Source organism: Dunckerocampus dactyliophorus, chromosome 2, assembly GCF_027744805.1.
Source record: "Dunckerocampus dactyliophorus isolate RoL2022-P2 chromosome 2, RoL_Ddac_1.1, whole genome shotgun sequence".
Lineage (NCBI taxonomy): Eukaryota > Metazoa > Chordata > Actinopteri > Syngnathiformes > Syngnathidae > Dunckerocampus > Dunckerocampus dactyliophorus.
This window is the reverse complement of record NC_072820.1, coordinates 21,861,837-21,879,624: the sequence shown is the minus strand read 5'-3', so window position 1 is coordinate 21,879,624 and position 17,788 is coordinate 21,861,837. Positions and strand designations below refer to the sequence as shown.

General features: G+C 42.1%; 2 protein-coding genes across 2 annotated transcripts; one reads left to right on the top strand and one right to left on the bottom strand.

The window, feature by feature from the left end:
- Positions 1–3,129: 3,129 nt before the first annotated feature.
- On the bottom strand, positions 3,130–7,025 carry pex19 (peroxisomal biogenesis factor 19). The gene is made up of 8 exons (XM_054767513.1): positions 6,915–7,025; positions 6,467–6,555; positions 6,151–6,316; positions 6,001–6,086; positions 5,760–5,939; positions 5,522–5,680; positions 5,336–5,380; positions 3,130–4,368 (listed from the first exon to the last, which is right to left on the bottom strand). The coding sequence occupies exons 1-8, from the start codon at positions 6,976–6,978 to the stop codon at positions 4,282–4,284; spliced, it is 876 nt and encodes a 291-aa protein (XP_054623488.1). The 5' UTR covers positions 6,979–7,025; the 3' UTR covers positions 3,130–4,281.
- Positions 7,026–8,891: 1,866 nt separating this feature from the next.
- myadmb (myeloid associated differentiation marker b) lies at positions 8,892–16,651 on the top strand. Its single transcript, XM_054766874.1, has 2 exons — positions 8,892–9,018; positions 14,221–16,651. Exon 2 carries the CDS (start codon positions 14,266–14,268, stop codon positions 15,145–15,147), a length of 882 nt encoding a protein of 293 aa, XP_054622849.1. The 5' UTR covers positions 8,892–9,018; positions 14,221–14,265; the 3' UTR covers positions 15,148–16,651.
- Positions 16,652–17,788: the final 1,137 nt, after the last annotated feature.

The following is a 17,788-nucleotide window of genomic DNA, read 5'->3' as shown; positions in this document are numbered from 1 at the left end:
TTTATCTTCCATATTAATTACAAAGACTGATGCGTAGAGATGATATGCTGCCTTACAAATGATTTACTGTAAGTACAGTGTAAAGTACAATCATTTAGAATATGCTTAGAAAATGGCAGCAAGTGTTACATTTTAGACATGAATGAAAATACAGTGACTTATATTAAAAACATGTATTTCAAATAAATATGATGTGAGTCTGACTGCATATTTGTTCCATCATCAAATACACTCCTGATCAAAATCTTAAGACCAGTTGAAAAATTGCTAGAATTTGCATTTTGCACATTTGGATCTTAATGAGGTTTTAAGTAGAGCTACAATATGCAAAAACAAGAAGGGGAAGAGAGACAAAAAGCATTTTGAAAAAGCAATTTATTGAAAACAACAATTATACTAAAATAGGTTGTTTATCACCTGATCAAAAGTTTAAGACCACAGGCTATAAAAGCCCAAATCTGCTCAAAATGTTCATTTTCTGTCAGGCATTCACACTCTCATGCCCTCCGAATGGCTAAAGCTAAGAAGTTTTCTCTTTTTGAACATGGTCGTATTGTCGAGCTGCATAAGCAAGGCCTCTCGCAGCATCTCATTGCTGCTGAGGTTGTGCGCAGGAAGACAGTCATTTTACATTATTTGAAAGATCCTGAGCATCATGGAACAAAAAAGACAAGTGGTAGACCCAAAATACTTAACACTTAAATGTTTCAGATCATCAAACAAATTTAAATATTTGGCAATGATAACACAACTGAACACAAAATGCAGTTTTTAAATTAAACTTTTTATTATTAAGGGAGAAAAAAATCCAAACCTACAGGGCGCTTTGTGAAAAAGTGATGCCCCCCTGTTAAAACATAACTGAGATTAATTGAGATATATCAGTCTGGAAAAGATTATAAAGGCATTTCTAAAGCTTTGGGACTCCAGCAAACCACCATTATCTACAAATGGCGAAAACATGGAACAGTGGTGAACCTTTCCAGCAGTGGCTGGCCAAACAATATTACCCCAAGAGTGCAGTGACGACTCATCCAAGAGGTCACAAAAGCCTCCACAACAACATCCAAAGAACTGCAGGCCTCAGGGGGTGGATGAGATTTGCCTGGAGTTTCTTAAGACCCTGGATGGTGTGGACGTGTCTTGGTTGACATGACTTTGTAGCATCACATGGACATTGGGGGCGGTGCCTCTGAATTGGCTGACTGGGGTGGTGGTACCCCTTTTAAGAAGGGGGAACGGAGGGTGTGTTCCAACTATTGTGGGATCACTCTTCTCAGCCTTCCTGGTAAGGTTTATTCAGGGTTTCTGGAGAGGAGAATCTGCTGGATAGTTGAATCTCAGATTCAGGAGGAGCTGTGTGGTTTTCGTCCTGGTCATGGAACTGTGGACCAGCTCTATACTCTCGGCAGGGTCGGTGCATGGGAGTTTGCCCAACCAGTCTACATGTGTTTTGTGGACTTGGTGAAGGCATTCAACCGTGTTCCTTGAGGAATTCTGTGGGGAGTGCTCTGGGAATATGGGGTACCGGATGACCTAATTCAAGCTGTTCCTTCCCTTTATGAACGGTGTCAGTTTGTTTCGCATTGCCGGCAATAAGTCAGACCCATTTCCAGTGAGGGCTGCTCCTTGTCACCGATTCTGTTCATTACTTTTATGGACAAAATTTCTAGACGCAGCCATTGTGTTGAGGGGTGCCGGTTTGGTTGCTGCAGGATTGGTTCTCTGCTCTTTGCAGATGATGTGGTCCTGGTGGCATCATCAAGCCGTGACCTTCAAATCTGACTGGATTGGTTCGCAGCGGAGTGTGAAGCGGCTGGGATGAGAATCAGCACCTCCAAGTCCATGGTTCTTGCCCGGAAAAGTATGGAGTGCCATCTCCGGGACAGGGACAAAATCCTGCCCCAAGTGGAGGAGTTTAAGTACCTCTGGGTCTTGTTCACGTGTGAGGGAAGCACAGAGCACGAGTTTGATAGGCAAATTGGTGCGTCGTCTGCAGTGATCAGTCCATTGTGGTGAAGAGGGACCTGAGCCGAAAGGCAAAGCTCTCAGTTTACCGGTTGATCTATATTCTTACCCTCACCTATGGTCATGAGCTTTGGGTAGTGACACAAAGGACAAGTTAGCAGGTATAAGCAGCCAAAATGAGTTTTCTCAGTGGAGTGGGCTCTCCCTTAGAGATAAGGTGCCAGAAAACACTGATGATCCCCAAGACCTTTGGTGAAAATACTCTGTGGTCTGACGAGACAAAAGAAGAGCTTCTTGGAAGGTGTGTGTCACATTACATCGGGCGTAAAGGTAACATTGCATTTCAGAAAAAGAACATCAAGGTCTGGGGCAGTTTTGGACCTGGAAGACTTGTGTGACAAACGGAACCATGAATTCTGCTGTCTACTAAAAAATCTTGGAGAATGTCCAGCCATCTGTTTGTGACCTCAAGCTGAAACCAACTTGGGTTCTGCAGCAGGACAATGATCCAAAACACACCAGCAAGTCCACCTCTGAATGGCTGAAGAAAAACAAAATGAAGACTTTGGAGTGGCCTAGTCAAAGTCCTGACCTGAATCCTATTGAGATGCTGTGGCATGACCTTAAAAAGGCACTTCATGTTGGAAAACCCTCCAATGTGGCTGAATTACAACAATTCCGCAAAAATGAGTGGGCCGAAATTCCTCCACAGCGCTGTAAGAGACTCATTGCAAGTTATCACAAACGCTTGATTGCAGTTGTTGCTAAGCGTGGTCCAACCAGTTATTAGGTTTAGGGGGCACTTTTTCACACAGGGCCATGTAGGTTTGGACTTTTTTTTCTCCCTTAATAATAAAGTTTCATTTTAAAACTTCATTTATGTTCAGTTGTGTTGTCATTGACATCGATTGATGATCTGAAACATTTAAGTGACAAACCTTCCAAAAAAAATCAGGAAAGGTGCAAACACTGTATATGTGCATGCATTAATTATACAAAGAAATTTAATGTATTTAAAGTTACCATTATTTTTGACACCCCTAGCATAATCTCAGAGAATGCACGTTTTATGGTTTTATCCTGCACATATATATTAAGATGCATAGTGACAAAATCAAAGTAAAGTCAACACAGACGAATAATTCACAAACACACTTTAATTATCATCATCATCGTATCATTTATTTAGTGTATTTACAAAACTGGGCAAAAAAATTGTATATTTGTTAGCAAAACAAAACCACGGGGCATGCTAGTTTGGACCCGGTGTGGAATGGATTGCACGATGGAAGGTGCACACTGCCAACCTTTTCTCTGCACAGCCGACCACATCCTTTGCAACGACCGCTTTATTCCACAAACTGATGCCAGCCTGCTGGTTTACTTGCTCTGTGATTTTTGGATCTGTCTCTATAGTCACACAGATGAACAACCTTATAATGGTGCCTGGCCAGTTCAATCCACAAAGTGCTCAGGATTTTAAGGCATTTGCTAATGTATTGTACCTTTTAATCTGGGGTGTACACACACACACCCCCACACACACAAAAAGGAGCTATAGTTAGCACTATGGAGGTTGTAACTTCATAGACCTGCTGAAATCAAACATCAATCTTCACGATTTAAAAAAAAAAAACGTGGTGGCTCAAGGGGAGCAGTTTACACAGTAACCCTACACTTGATGAAAGCAAAGCAAAAAAGGCAGTCAGGAATCATCTCAATCACTTTAGATCATTACCTCCAAATGGGAACACTTGAGGAAATATTACATTGAGGGAACCATGAATTCTTAAATGTTTTCTCTAATGCATTGAATAATTACAAAGTATTCAGTTACATTAAGAATGTAACTTGTTGCAAATCCAGCACAAAGACAAATGTTTAAGGAAGATCACACTGGAACAACACTAACCTTGTTGTTGTTTGATCATTTTCGGTGCCATGATGAGACTATACAAAACAAAGAAGCATGTTGACTTGACTTTACAGTATTTTTAAATGCCGTTACACAGGGACAGTGTTTAGTACACTCATTTGGAGGGAATGCAGTTAAAATTTAAAAAGTCAGATGTTAAAATGTTCTCATGTGAGTGGCTTTAACAGACGTGTGTGTATGCGTGTTGGATTCTCCCAGCCTCCTCCACATCGGTTTCATTTTGGATGCGAAGGCCAACGTGGACCGCGTCACTGTCACGCTCTCACCAGACGTTTGTTTCATCTTCAACATTAACAACATCCTCATCCCCGCCGCAATCGCCACGCACACACATTTGGTTGCGTCGCTGTCTGTGCTCGGAGTGAGACGCTGCCTTGTCACATGACAGAGCACTGCTCTGCCGCCCCGGCACCGAGAGCTCCTGGGAGATTGAGGGACTCTATATCAAAGTTTAAGCCAGGAGGCTGCAACGAAATGAAAATGATGTCATATTTTAAAAAAACAAAATGTACAATATACAAGTGTTTCCCATACAGTAATTTATTTGTGGCGGCCCACCAAAAATAAATTTGGACCACCACAAATAGATTTAGGGCTATTTGTTCACCCTGAATCATACACATTATAATGGGACTGTCTGTGAATTTAGCTTGTTGTTAAAACGCCGTACAAAAGATGGCATTGCAACTCTGCAAATTTCTAAACATCACATATACTGTACATGCATCAGGGTCGATTAGACGACATCATCTACCCCTGCCGTACACAGATTGCAGCTCTGCGAGAGACTAAACTGGAACCTCGCAATGGTTTCATGCTTAAACAACTCTGAATTCAACCCAAAAAGTTCAATCAAAATATCATCCAAAATTCTAATAAGGTAGGATGAAATGATCTCCTTCACCTCTCAGTCTATATTTGGTCATTTTTTGTTTTGTCTTTTCCAAAGTGGTACTCATCAAACATAAGGCCTGCAATGCATGTTCTTGTTTTGAAAGTTTTACTATTAACACTCAACCTCTTCTTGCACTTATATGACGAATGAATGTAACCTCCCGGAAACCGATATCGGGTCCACTTCACATACAATAGTGTTTCCCAACCACTGTGCCGCGGCACATTAGTGTACCGTGTGAGATCATCAGGTATGCCATAGGCAATCATATAGAATTTATTTACTGCAAATAATGTATCTTTGTTCATCTATCTACGCCAGAGACGGAAGGTGACAGGCAAAACAATTAAATGCTCTTCCACTAGATGTCAGAAGGTACATAACTGACCTGTGTATCCACCTGTTGCCATTCATGCAACAGGAGAAGTCATGGTGTGTGTTGTGAGATTTTTCTAATGTAAAATAGGTGCCTGGCTCATTAAAGGTTGGGAAACACTCCATTGGATGAAAACAATGTTTCTTGAGCGGAAACTTACCGCGTCTCCAGCTAGCTCTTTGGGAGGTTGGCCAAGGTCTTGTAGCTGTCAGCAAAATCAATGTGATATCAGTGCACAGGAACTCTGTTGTACATTGTGAGTTTTTGGAACTTTTGCATTTTCACTGTCAAATGACTGCGGTTTAGTATCTGACCAGCGAAGTACACTTAGATGGATCTCTCTCACCTTCTGCATAAGGTCCATGATGCTTTCAAATGCACCTTCCTTGTCTTCCTCCTTCTCAAATTGCAGGCAGATTTCTCCCATAATCTTGGCCTGCTGCTCATAGCGCTGGAAGTCCTCCAAGCTCAGACTGGCCTTGTTGGCCTCCAACCACTCTGGATACTGTGACAAGTCATACATCATATCACACATCAGAGTGAACGCAGTAGTCTGTTCATCTCAAATTGAAACTGATACCAACCTTAGTCGTAATCTCTTTAAGGGACGGGTAAAGCACCTCCTTGGAAAGAAGATTCTGCATGATGGATTGCATGATGGGAAGGATGTTGCCATCATCACCGCCGCCGCCGGCCTCGCCACTCTCGTCCAAGCCCAAGCCTTCCAGAGCTTTGACGAGATCGTCTCCAGCGAGTCCCGAAGTCTGCAGGAAAACAAGAGTAAGTGACCACTGGTGGGTGAACTTGTGAACAGATGGTTTGCACCTGTAGGTTGTCTGCATTCTTGGCGAGGCCACGGAGAGTTTCCTTGAGGCAGGAGGTGAACTCTTGTTGGGAGGCAGTGTCAGTACCTGCGTGGAATAAATGCACCATTGCAAACAAAACATTTTAAAACAAGCGGGTAATTCAACTCACCAACTTTGCCGGCCGCTTCTGAGAGTTTTTGAAAGTGCTGGAGCAGGTCGGGCTCCTCCTGGGCCAGCTCGGTCATGGCTTTCTCCCACTCCTGCTGGGCTTGGGTCGCCATGTTGCCCTCAAACAGCGTCTCGAAGAGCTTGCAGTCCTCAAGCAGTGGCGGCGGCTGTGCGAGAAGATACATTTTTGAGTGTGTTTTGGTGGTAACTGGCCACTTTGATGTCACAGCTGCAAACTGTCAGGCTTAGGCTCAAAGATGTTTTAGACCAAATGACAAGAAGATCCAAAATAATTGTCTTGGTCAGCAAAAACGCACCTTCTCTGCTCCATGGCTGGAAGAGGAGGATTGAGCTTTGGGTCCAGGAGGCAGAGGGGCACATGGTTTGTCAAAGTCATCCAACGCACCTAAAAGTAAACCAAGCAACACACTAATGATAAAAAACTAATGCCTGACAATGCGCCACAATGCACTTTGCACTGTGACATTCTACTTGGAATTATCTTTATACTGTAACAAGTGAATGAGCATCTCATGTGCTTATGCGTGACAGCCGATCATTGTAATAATAAATAAAAACACATTTAAACAAACACTAGTACGCTTCAACTGAAAAGTTAGTTTGACATCAGCTTCACCGGGTTCGGAGACAACGGAGCACAAAACGGCCTAACAAACAAAAATGCGACACTTTCTACGGACAAAAAGTGACTACATTAACTTCCTGTTGTAAGGTTGATTTTATATATGTAAATTTTAACCTTACTGTCCAGTAATTCGTCTAGTTCAGGGTCGTGCCCACTGGGTGTCTCTCCTGCTCCGGACGCCATGATTAAATTTCCTCTAACCTTCCGCTGGAACGGAATGTCGCTCAAAAATGACGTCATACAGAAAAAGGGTCGCGTTCTGACGTCATCAAAAAGTCATTTCCAAAAGCAGTATAGCTGCCTCGTTCAAAACAAGTTGACTGTTTAATTTAAATGTTTAGTTTTTTGTCTGTCTAGCATTTAGTGGAAAAAATACAGTACGCTATAAAATACAATATAAAATGTAAATAATAATATACTAAATATTCATATTTTTTAATTCCAATCAAAGCACTGTTAATTTTTGCTGTATTTACAAATATACATTTTTATAACCAAAATATTACTCCAACATGCAATATTTTTTATTCATTCCGATGGGCATCCAACTATTAGTAATAAGAACAATTGCACCACTGACAAATTAATGCATCTCACGTATAGAAAATAATGGCAGAATTCAATTTAAGACAATTTAATCAATCTGCAGGGAATGTGCATGACAGACTATTCTTCTCTGGCTCACTCGCTCCCTTTGTTTGAAATAGTTTAGGGAAACGGTGCACTAACTAAATGACGAGGATTGTTTAGGGAAACGTAGAGTAGTTGCTAGGCAACGTTGATAAACAGTCACAGTGAGTCAGGATGGAGCAATAAGTGACATGATAACTTTTCACAACCGTGCCGCAGAAGAAAGAAATGAAGATTACAACACTTTCAACAGAAAACGTTCCACTTTGTGCAGAAGTCAAACACATTAGTAACAGTATTAGCTGGAATTTCCATTCAGCGCTGACAGGAAACGCTTGCACTGAAGTATTGTAAATCCTGGCTTTCCCGTCATACAACTCTTATTATTCAAATGTATTTTTAAAAAAGAAATTAGTTGAAAATCAGAAGTCAAGACTATATAAACTATTAAAAAATCATACATGCAAATAATATGCTTAGCATTTAAATAAAAAATTATGGGTTTATTTTTTAACAAGTCTTAAGAATGGTTCACTGCATGCCATTTGAGCATAATGTGAATACTTGCCACTGATGCATATATGATGATGCATATATAAACTGCATATATGACCAATTATAAAAATATAAAAACAATTTTTGTATCATGCATGGTTTTATACTATATGTGCTCATTATAAGTCCGGACATTAGGGATACCCTGTAGTACAGTAGTGTTAAAATCACGATTCTAATGATAATAATAAAAAAAACAAAAAAACAACGTATTTTAACTTATTTTTATATAAAGAATTTTTAAATGAAGAATTATCATCATGACATTTGTAATTGTGTTTATTTTGTTAATTAATAATTTTTTTTTAAATTTATTAAATTGTAAATTATTTATTTCATATTACTTATATTCAACTTTTTTTGTATTATTTATGTGTAAGTCCAGACTTTAGGGACACACTGTAATATTGGTAAAACCACAAATGATAAAATAAAATGAAGATTATTGTCATGAATTATTAATATTATTATATACCAAATTTTGTATTTTTTTAATAATTAAAAATATGTAATTAATTTTTAAAACAATTATTTATTTAATTCACGATTTAATTATTAATAAATCCTATTCCATTTTTTTGGATCATGCATATATATTATGTATATATTATAAGTCCAGACTTTAGAGACACCCTGTAGTCTAGCTAAAACCACAAATCTGCTCCAACTCTTGTTTTAACTGTGTACCTAATGAAGTGGCCTGGGATTGCTTGTTGTTGTCATGGCTTTCCAAGAAAAATAAGTAAGTGTACTTGACAGTGGATGAAAAGTATTACATGTGGTGAACTTGTGCACCACATTGCCCATGTTAAACAGTCTCTGGGGTGACCATGGAGGAGGAGGAGGAGGAGGAGGGACCGTGCATGTACAGATGTGAATAACGGTGCAGACATTTGATACCTAATTTGGTGGTCTGGGCGGGGAGGAGGGAGCCTGTGAGGAAGTCAAGTGGGAGTGCTGCTGCTAGGAGCTTCTCTCTCTCTGTGAGACTCTCCACCGCTGGATGGTTGTGTGAGACGCTGCAGCCCAGCACACAAGGTAAAGAACTTGTTGCATCTTGTCTGATGGAACATTTTGTTTTTCGCATTACTCCTCTTCATATGGGAATGTTTCTAGTTAGGACTGCATGAGGACAAAGTTTAACTTTAGACAAAACAAGTTGTGAGTAAAGATGCCACTGGTGTGTGTAGTAAACAGCTAGTAGTGGAGAGTTAATCAAGAATAGTGACAAATAGTGCTGTTTTTTTTTACTCGTTGCTTGTGTTTTTACTTAAAATGTGCATGGAGGTGTGTGTGTGTGTGTTGAACAAACTGAATCTGTGTGTGTGTGTGCGTGTGTGTGTGTGTGTGTGTGAAATGGCTGCAGGGCGCGGCTGGCGGCACACCCACCTCCACTATATACTCTTAATGAATGAACCCCTGCATGCACGGGCCTAAAAAGCAACACTGTCCCACCGACATTACAAATTACAATACAACGTTATTGACTTAGTTGCATTGTCCACATGCACCTGGCATAACTAAACACCACAAACTTAAGGCCTTTTTCCGGATGTTTACCATTTTGTAGCTTTTGGAAGCTCACCACAAACTTTTGCGTCCATCAGCCTCCCCCTCCATGAAAAAAAAAACATGTGTTCCAGTGAAGGATTTATTTAGGTCATGTAGCGATCTAAGTGCACAATAGGCTTCTTCCTCCCTGCACATAAACCCTGCCGTGGGACGCTCCACCAAATAGCCTGTGTGTGTAAGTCAATTACGGATGAAATCAGGTTAGCCCTTGTGTTGCTGTGGTGACCAAAGCAAATGACCCCGCCTGCATGTGCAACAGGGTGTCACGTCCTGTTTGCTGTCCTGAGCCCTGAGACCTGCATGTCGACTATTTTCAGCCCTTGTCCATTTGGGGAAGTACCCCCCCTCGTCCCCCACCCTCCGTGTATGTGTGTGTACATGTTTTCCATGTGAAAAGTTGCCTTTTCCCGCCACCTTTTTTTTCCTGGGGAAGGGGCCGGCCTTTTCCATGACTACCCTACGACATATTTGGAGTGGTTTGACGTGACGTGTAATTGGTGGCCTGAAAGATGGGAGTGGGGATGGTGGGGAGGAGGAGGGAAGGGAAAGAAAGGAGAAGTGAAGAGAAGTTGGCCGAAGTGACAAAAAAAGTTGTTAGGCGAGAGCATCTGGAACACATCAGTAAGTTGGAAAATTTGATATGGAATAACGTGTGTGTGTGTTGGGGGGAGGGGGGGTGCTGCAAGGGAAGAGGCCCCCATAGTGAGTCACTGCTCTGCTATTCACTCCATCACCAGCCTTATAACATACGTGTGTGTGTGTGTGTAGCTCATGTGGCTCAAACTCAGGGCTTCCCCGGGTTCCTCCCTTCCAGTTTTCTCGCTGCCCCCCCCGACTTCCCCACCCCACACCCTCCATCCTCTTCCTGCCCTCTTTTTCACCTCCTTTTGCTCCCTCCATCCCTGCAGCCATGAGTGCATGCTTGCTACAGTTAAGTAGGTGTCTAATGGGACTAATGTAAACAAGACCGCTCTGTCTGTTTGGAGGTGTTCCGAGGGAAAACTGGGAATGGGGAGTCAAGGCGCCTGTGGTGCCAATTGGGTGATGGGTGTCTGTCTGGGGGAGGATACACTGTGTGGGGTCCAAGCAAACTATGCAACCAATTTTGCCATATACAACATACAAATCTATATACAATACATTCATTACATCACAGCCCATCATAGCAATCCTCAGATAGCGTGCAAGTAAGCCCCTAGTGACGGTGAGTGGTGTTATATGCTGGCCTGCTGCTGGTGTTATATGATATCACCTCCAACGCTGTTCTAAACAAACAAAAAGCCTGCTGAAAAATGCTTGACATTAGCTACAACACAATAGCTGTCAACATTTGCATTTGAAAATAGGAAAACCTTTCCGGAATGGGGGCATACCTGGGACAGCAGGTGTTGCCGATGAGCTCTCTGGAGGTTTCATGGGCCTATCAGTCGGCCTATCATGGAAACACCAATGAAGGAGGATGCCAACCTGACGACCCTAATGAAATTTAAAATCTGCCCCCTTCCTTCTTGCTCTTACCTAAGGATAGGGTGTGGGGGGAGGGGGAGGCTGAGCGACCACTCGGTTTTTGGTCCCAAGTTGGGATCTCACTGCAACCACTCAACTTCCAGGCACTACTTTACTCATGATTGGGTATGGGACACAGGCTCAGCCTTGATCACCCTGTAGTTGGCCACCTTTGATGAGGGTGTCTACTGTCGAAAGGCAGAAACACCCTCTGATTCAAAAGTGCGCTACTGATGATGTGCCCCAAAATTTACATCCTTCCCATGGCTGAGATAAAGTTCCGACGCCACTGTCAACATCCACGCCTCATGTGATTACCATCTATTGGCACAAAGGACAGTTTCCATCAAGTCCTGTGTATTTACAAATGCGAAAATAGGGGAAATTTCCACCAAAATGTCCACCAGAAACCCCCATCATTTTTCATGAAATATGGTAAAACTACAGGAAACTATTAAAATGGGAGTGCGCCGGGAAAGAAGACAAGTGTTGACAGGTAGCTAGACCAGGAGTGAACAAAGTGCAGAAATTGCCCGCGGTTCATTTTCTACTAACCCATGGCACATTGTAAAAAAAAAAAAAAAAAAACAACAACAAACCCAGCAAAAATGGAAAATATACAGCAAAAATGAAACAGGCTGAAATGTTGATAGTACTGATAATTTATACATACTGTGTAATGCTTTTTTGTAGCCTTTTTACACAATATAAAAACGTGTATAAACATATTAAAGCACATGCTTTGATTTTTCAGTATGCAGCCCCTGCTGGAAAAATATGGCCATGCCTGCATTACAGGCTTTTTAAGTGCTGTGTTTTTGTTCTTTTAGGGGTCATCATGACATTCAGCTGCAATAACGTCCTTTCAAGGCTGCACATGAAAGCCTCTGACATCATAATGCCCCATAAAGGGCTGTGACAAGCAGCCCTTGAAAATGCAACTTATCAATGTTTCTGTCAGTTTTCTTAGAGAACAGAATATAACATACAAAGGCCAAGAGCAATCCTAATCCTATCCTCTCAAATTGATGACACAAGCGTAAGTACGCCAGATTTTTACAATGGAACATGTTACTAATGCTAACATGGAGCCACCTTTGTTATGTTTCAACCTTTAATCTTCTTGCAGAAAGAAGTCCTAACAATGTGAATCTGATAAGCTTAGCTTCTAACTTTAGCCTAGCTAATGGCTCTCAAAGATGACTTCAGGGGAGGCGAAGCAGCTTGATAAAAATAAATAAATAAATAAAGCAAAAATGAATAGATTCTAGAGTCTGTGGTGAGTAGAACACCAGAAAATTGGTTTTTCGGGGAGTAAGGGAGGCTCCGACTGCACTGCAGTCTCTGAGCACTACTTTAGCCTGACGCCACGTGATGTCTGTCATAAGAGGGGCATGGAAAGTCTGACATCATCACTCCGTGAAAAATATACATTTTGGTACAAGTGAGTCTCATTGACTATAAATCTTACGGCGGGCAGCTGGGCGGTGTCTTATTTATGTGAGCGTTGGCGGCAGTAGCGGCCGGAGGAAGAGGGCGGATACCCCAAGCACAGCGTGGGTGTGGCCTACTATTTTTTACTTTTACTATATGACTTTGGAGAACTTTTGAGAGCATTCCACTCAGGAATGTTTGGGAACATTGGCTGCTTTTCAGGGAAAAAAACTCTTTATTGTTGCATTTGTCATGTTTGCAAGGAACTTAGAAGAAAGTTTGGTGCCAGTGAAAACTTGAAAACCCACACAGTTTATCAAGTATCAATTTCAATAAATATATTTATTCAGACTGTCTCTCAGAGGGGACAAGGGCGTTGGTAGTGGACCAAGCGAGGGGGGCCTCATTCAGCCCATGTTGACAGATAAACTGAGGGGTGGGTGGAGGGTGCCGCGCCACGCCACGCCAAGCCAAGCCCGCCTCCGAGGACATGAACATGTAGGAATGTCAGAGTGAGGCAGCCAAGTCTCCTTGCAGGAATGACTTGCAGACTAGTCATAAAAAAAGAGGCCAGAATGAGATGGGGGGGGGGGTCAAGTTCTCAACAGATTACTTAAGCAGATGTAAATGTGTTGTGACCACAGAGAAGTCATTATTTGTGTTTGCAGGCTTTCACCAGTCACAACCAGCACAATGACAGCATTGTGTGTTTGCGCCAATGCTAAGTAGGCTGTTTGTAGGCAGAGAGGCGTCGCCCCCGTGTGGTGGAGGCCTGTTACTTCTCGTGTTTTATCGTCCCCGATTGGAATACGTTGACTTTATATGTGGTTTGTGTGCTGAACGCAGACCACATATTTACTTAAAATGTGCTGGCTTTTTGTTTGTTTATAACAACGCTCGAGATGAAAACACTTTCTCTTTTTGAGGAAGTTATGTTAAAAGACACACAGAAGAGTATATGGAAGACGGCCGAGCCGTAGGGGGCAGTAGTGAGCGTTATGTGCCAAAAGCCAAATACAGTAATATAAAAATAATGCAGCTAAAAGTCATGTTGACATTAAACATCAACAAATAGGACACATGACACATGGTTACATTTAGTTTTAGAAGAACATGCCACTTTATCTGGAAGTTACAATTTTTAAAAAGTATTTACATTTTATTTAATTTTGTTAATTACAATAGTTATTTTCATTAGTTTATTAGTTTATTAATTAGTTTAATTAGTTATTTTTATTTGTTTGTTTTTTGTTGTTGAAATGATCATTAATTATACATGTATTACATGTAGTGGTTAGCATGTGGTTAGCAACACAGCAACAGTCAGGAGATCGGGAAGACCTGGGTTCGATTCTCTCCAGGGCATTTCTGTGTGGAGTTTGCATGTTCTCCCCATGCATGCGTGTTTTTTTTTTCCAGGTAATCCGGTTTCCTCCCACATTCCAAAAACATGCATGTTAGGTTAATTGGAGACTCTAAATTGTCCATAGGTATGAATGTGAGTGTGAATGGTTGTTTGTCTATATGTGCCCTGCGATGGGCTGGCGACCAGTCCAGGGTGTGCCCCGCCTGTCGCCCGAAGTCAGCTGGGATAGGCTCCAGCATGCCCCCGCGGTATAGAAAATGGATGGATGGATGATAAAAATCCATTATATCCATTAAATCATTGCTAAAGTAAAATAACAAATCTAATGGAGACCGATGCTCATTGTGTTCGCCTCCTCCCAGGTTCTACCGGAGCGTCTACTGGTTGACATCTGAGGGACTCGCAACATGGCTATTGTCCTCCACTCTACACCCCTCCTCTGGACCCGCCTGGCGGCGCTGGTCTTCTCCTGCGTAGCCTTCTCTGTGGCCGTCCACGGTGGGCGCCTGTACCATGGCACAGGTGACTGGTGCATCTTCTGCTGGGCCTTCAGCTTCGCTGGCACCCTGCTGGTCCTGCTGGTGGAGCTGTTTGGCCTGCAGACCCGAGCCCCCGTGTCCTGGAAGAACTTCCCCATCACCTTCGCCTGCTACGCTGCCTTGCTGTGCCTGTCCGCCTCCATCATCTTCCCTCTCTACTACCTGAAAGGCTCCATGGGGCCCAGCCAGGTGCGTGACTACCGCATCGTGTCCACAGTCTTCTCCTGCCTGGCCACCATTGCCTACATGAGCGAGGTGAGCATCAGCAAGGCGCGCCCGGGCGAGGTGGCCGGCTACATGGCCACCGCCCCCGGCCTGCTCAAGGTGTGCGAGACCTTCGTGGCCTGCATCATTTTCGTCTTCATCAGCGACCCTGTCTTGTACGACCGCCACGACGCTCTCAAGTACTGCATGTCCGTCTACTGCATCTGCTTCATCCTGTCAGCCGCCATCATCCTGCTCTGTGTGGGCGAGTGCACGGGCTGCCTGCCCTTCCCCTTCGCCCGCTTCTTGTCCGCCTACGCCCTGCTAGCCGTGATCCTCTACCTGTCGGCCGCCATCGTCTGGCCCATCTTCAACTTTGACCCTAAGCATGGTGGCACCAAGCAGCGGCCGTCCAACTGCGGTATCACACAGGGGTTGTGCGTGTGGGACAAGCTGATGGCGGTGGCTGTGCTCACGGCCGTCAACTTCATCCTCTACCTGGCCGACCTCATCTACTCCGCCCGCCTGGTGTTTGTCAGCGCTTGAAGAAGGCGGTGCGACTGTAGGCCTCAGATGAAATTAAATTTGGCAGGATTGGCTTTAAAAAAGACTAGCAGTCAGGGACCACTGAGTAGCATTATGATACTTAGTGATTGTGTGATATTCCATATATTGGAAGAAAAAACACCTGCGATACACAATGATATATATGCAGCTGAAGAGGCAAAATGTACAGATACACATTTTTTTAAACTCAAAAAGTGTTATCTAACGTTACATACTGATTTGCCCCACTTCTACTAATTGCACAAATTGTCTTCGATACATATTTTGGTTTCACAATGCAGTGATTACGTATTGGAAGAAAAAAAAACGACAATACATTATGATATGTAACTGAGGCGACAATGTATAAATACACGTTTGTTGCACTAAATATGTGATACCTAACGCTGGCGTAGCAATGCTCAAAGTTTGTCTCACCATTACTAATCGCACAAATTGCCTTTGATACATATTTTGGTGTCAGAATACAGCAATTACGTGATATTCGGTATATTGGAAGAAAAATCATCTACGATACATTATGATATATGTGTAACCGAGGAGGCAAAATGTACTGAAACACGCTTTTTGAACTCAAAATGTGATTCTGCCTATCGATACACCGTTATCAATTGTTCATTATCTTCATTTCATTGAAGACTCCTAATTCTGATCTTTAATGTTTAGGAAAAAACCCTGCAATAATAAAAGTATCGCTAATGTGATATGCAAGCCTGTCAAATTTGATTTTGCGTGACGCATACTGTCTGGATAAAAGGAGTGTTGGTGGGGTGGTCTGTAGGGGGTCTATGTGGCTATGTTTACATGTGCAGCAATGTGTCCGTGTGCTGGCTGCAGTGGCCAAAGCTGGAGCATGCTAATGCTAATGAACACATTTCATTTCACTACAGAGATGCCAACATTGGAATCCAAATGGACGTAAAAACAATTTAGGATGTGCATGTAAACATAGTCTGCAACGTCAATTTAGTATTTTTTTTGCATGTGTGTTCTGCTTAAATGGTGGCACAAACAAAAGAAGCTGTGGCTAGCTGAATACATGACTAAATTGTAGTCCAATTCCACAACTGGGACTCATTTACACATTTTTGTTAACTAGGGAGGACGTCGACTTTTTAGTTAAAACAAAAAGGTGCCAAAGTAAGTGACACGATGTTCAGTTTGAATGATTTTAGGATGTACAGCGCACCTACGTGCACGTTACAATCGACATTATGACAATATATGTGGAATTAGTGGATTGAAAACATTTGTGTGTGCACACGTCCTCACCTTCCATGTTATGCACTTAATAGTGTTTCCTGAGGGCTCCATTTACTAATAACGTTAAGCGACGCCAATTGATTCATTCGCACATGTCAACATGGGTGCGTCCTCCTTGGGTGATATCAGTGTTCTTTTTTATTTGAATAACTTTTGTATTCCGCTGTGTGTTGTAAGAAAATGTAACCTTGCATTTCAATAAAGACACGTATTAAACTGACGCTCGTGTTTGGTTATGTGACGCCACGAACACAACAGCTTATCTCAAACAGTGCCATGTCACGCCGAGAAATCTTCAGGCATGCAGAAAAGAAAAAAAACATTGCAATAAACACACAGGCCCCCTTGTGGCTGACAGCATTTTGTCGAATTTTGTGGGGTCGTACAAAATGGGACCCATTTTTTGTAATTGAAAAGGGATGCCACCTATTCTTGAATTGAAAATGTAACGGCCTGTTCCATCTGAAATAATATGGGAAAATTTGATCCAAAATGTGTGCATTTTGTACTAGAAAAGAAATGCCGCTTGTTTTTTAATAGAGTAGAATTTGCTACAAAATGTAAAAGACAAAGAATGGCAGGAAAGGGCCTCTTCAGAATTGAGTAGGATTTCAGTGTACTGTACTGTAATCAGTGTAATAAGGGCGAATGAGAATTGAGTGGGAATTTCTGCAAAATGTATCACACTTTTTTTTAGTATAAAAAGGATATTTTTCACATGACAATTTCATATGATTCCCTACAATATACAGTATAACGCATTGCAATCAATGGAATATGGGTGCTAGCGATGTGAACGTGTTGTCTTATTTTAACAACATATAACACATACCGTTAACTGCTTGCATAGTTGCTTGTTTTACTATTACTTATAGGCTAATTACGGTTTTATTAACTTGTTAGCTGAGTAAGTTAACATTTATTACAAGTACATTATAGAAAGACTGTTTTATTAACGCGTTAGCTGAATGGATGAACATTTAATATAAGTAAAATTCAGAAATGCATAAGATAGAGTGCATTCACTTAATCAGCAGTCAGATATGGTCACAGAAGGGGGTAGGTGGGTCATAGATAGGATGTGCTATGCAAGTACGTGTTCTATTTTGTACAGAAAAAGATGCTTACGCTTAAAAAACGCAACTCTCAACAATTACCGCCACACACGCACTCAGATGAGAGCATACATCAGTCGTCTGGAGAAACCCCTATAAAAAACTGTGAGGTTCAGCTCGGGGGGCGGACTCTCTCTTCTTCTGGCCAGGAAGCCGCAGTAGGACATTAGGAGAGACAGGTAGCCCGGATATCCAAAGAATGTGAAATTACTCTGTCTGACTTATTTTCAATACATTTTGTA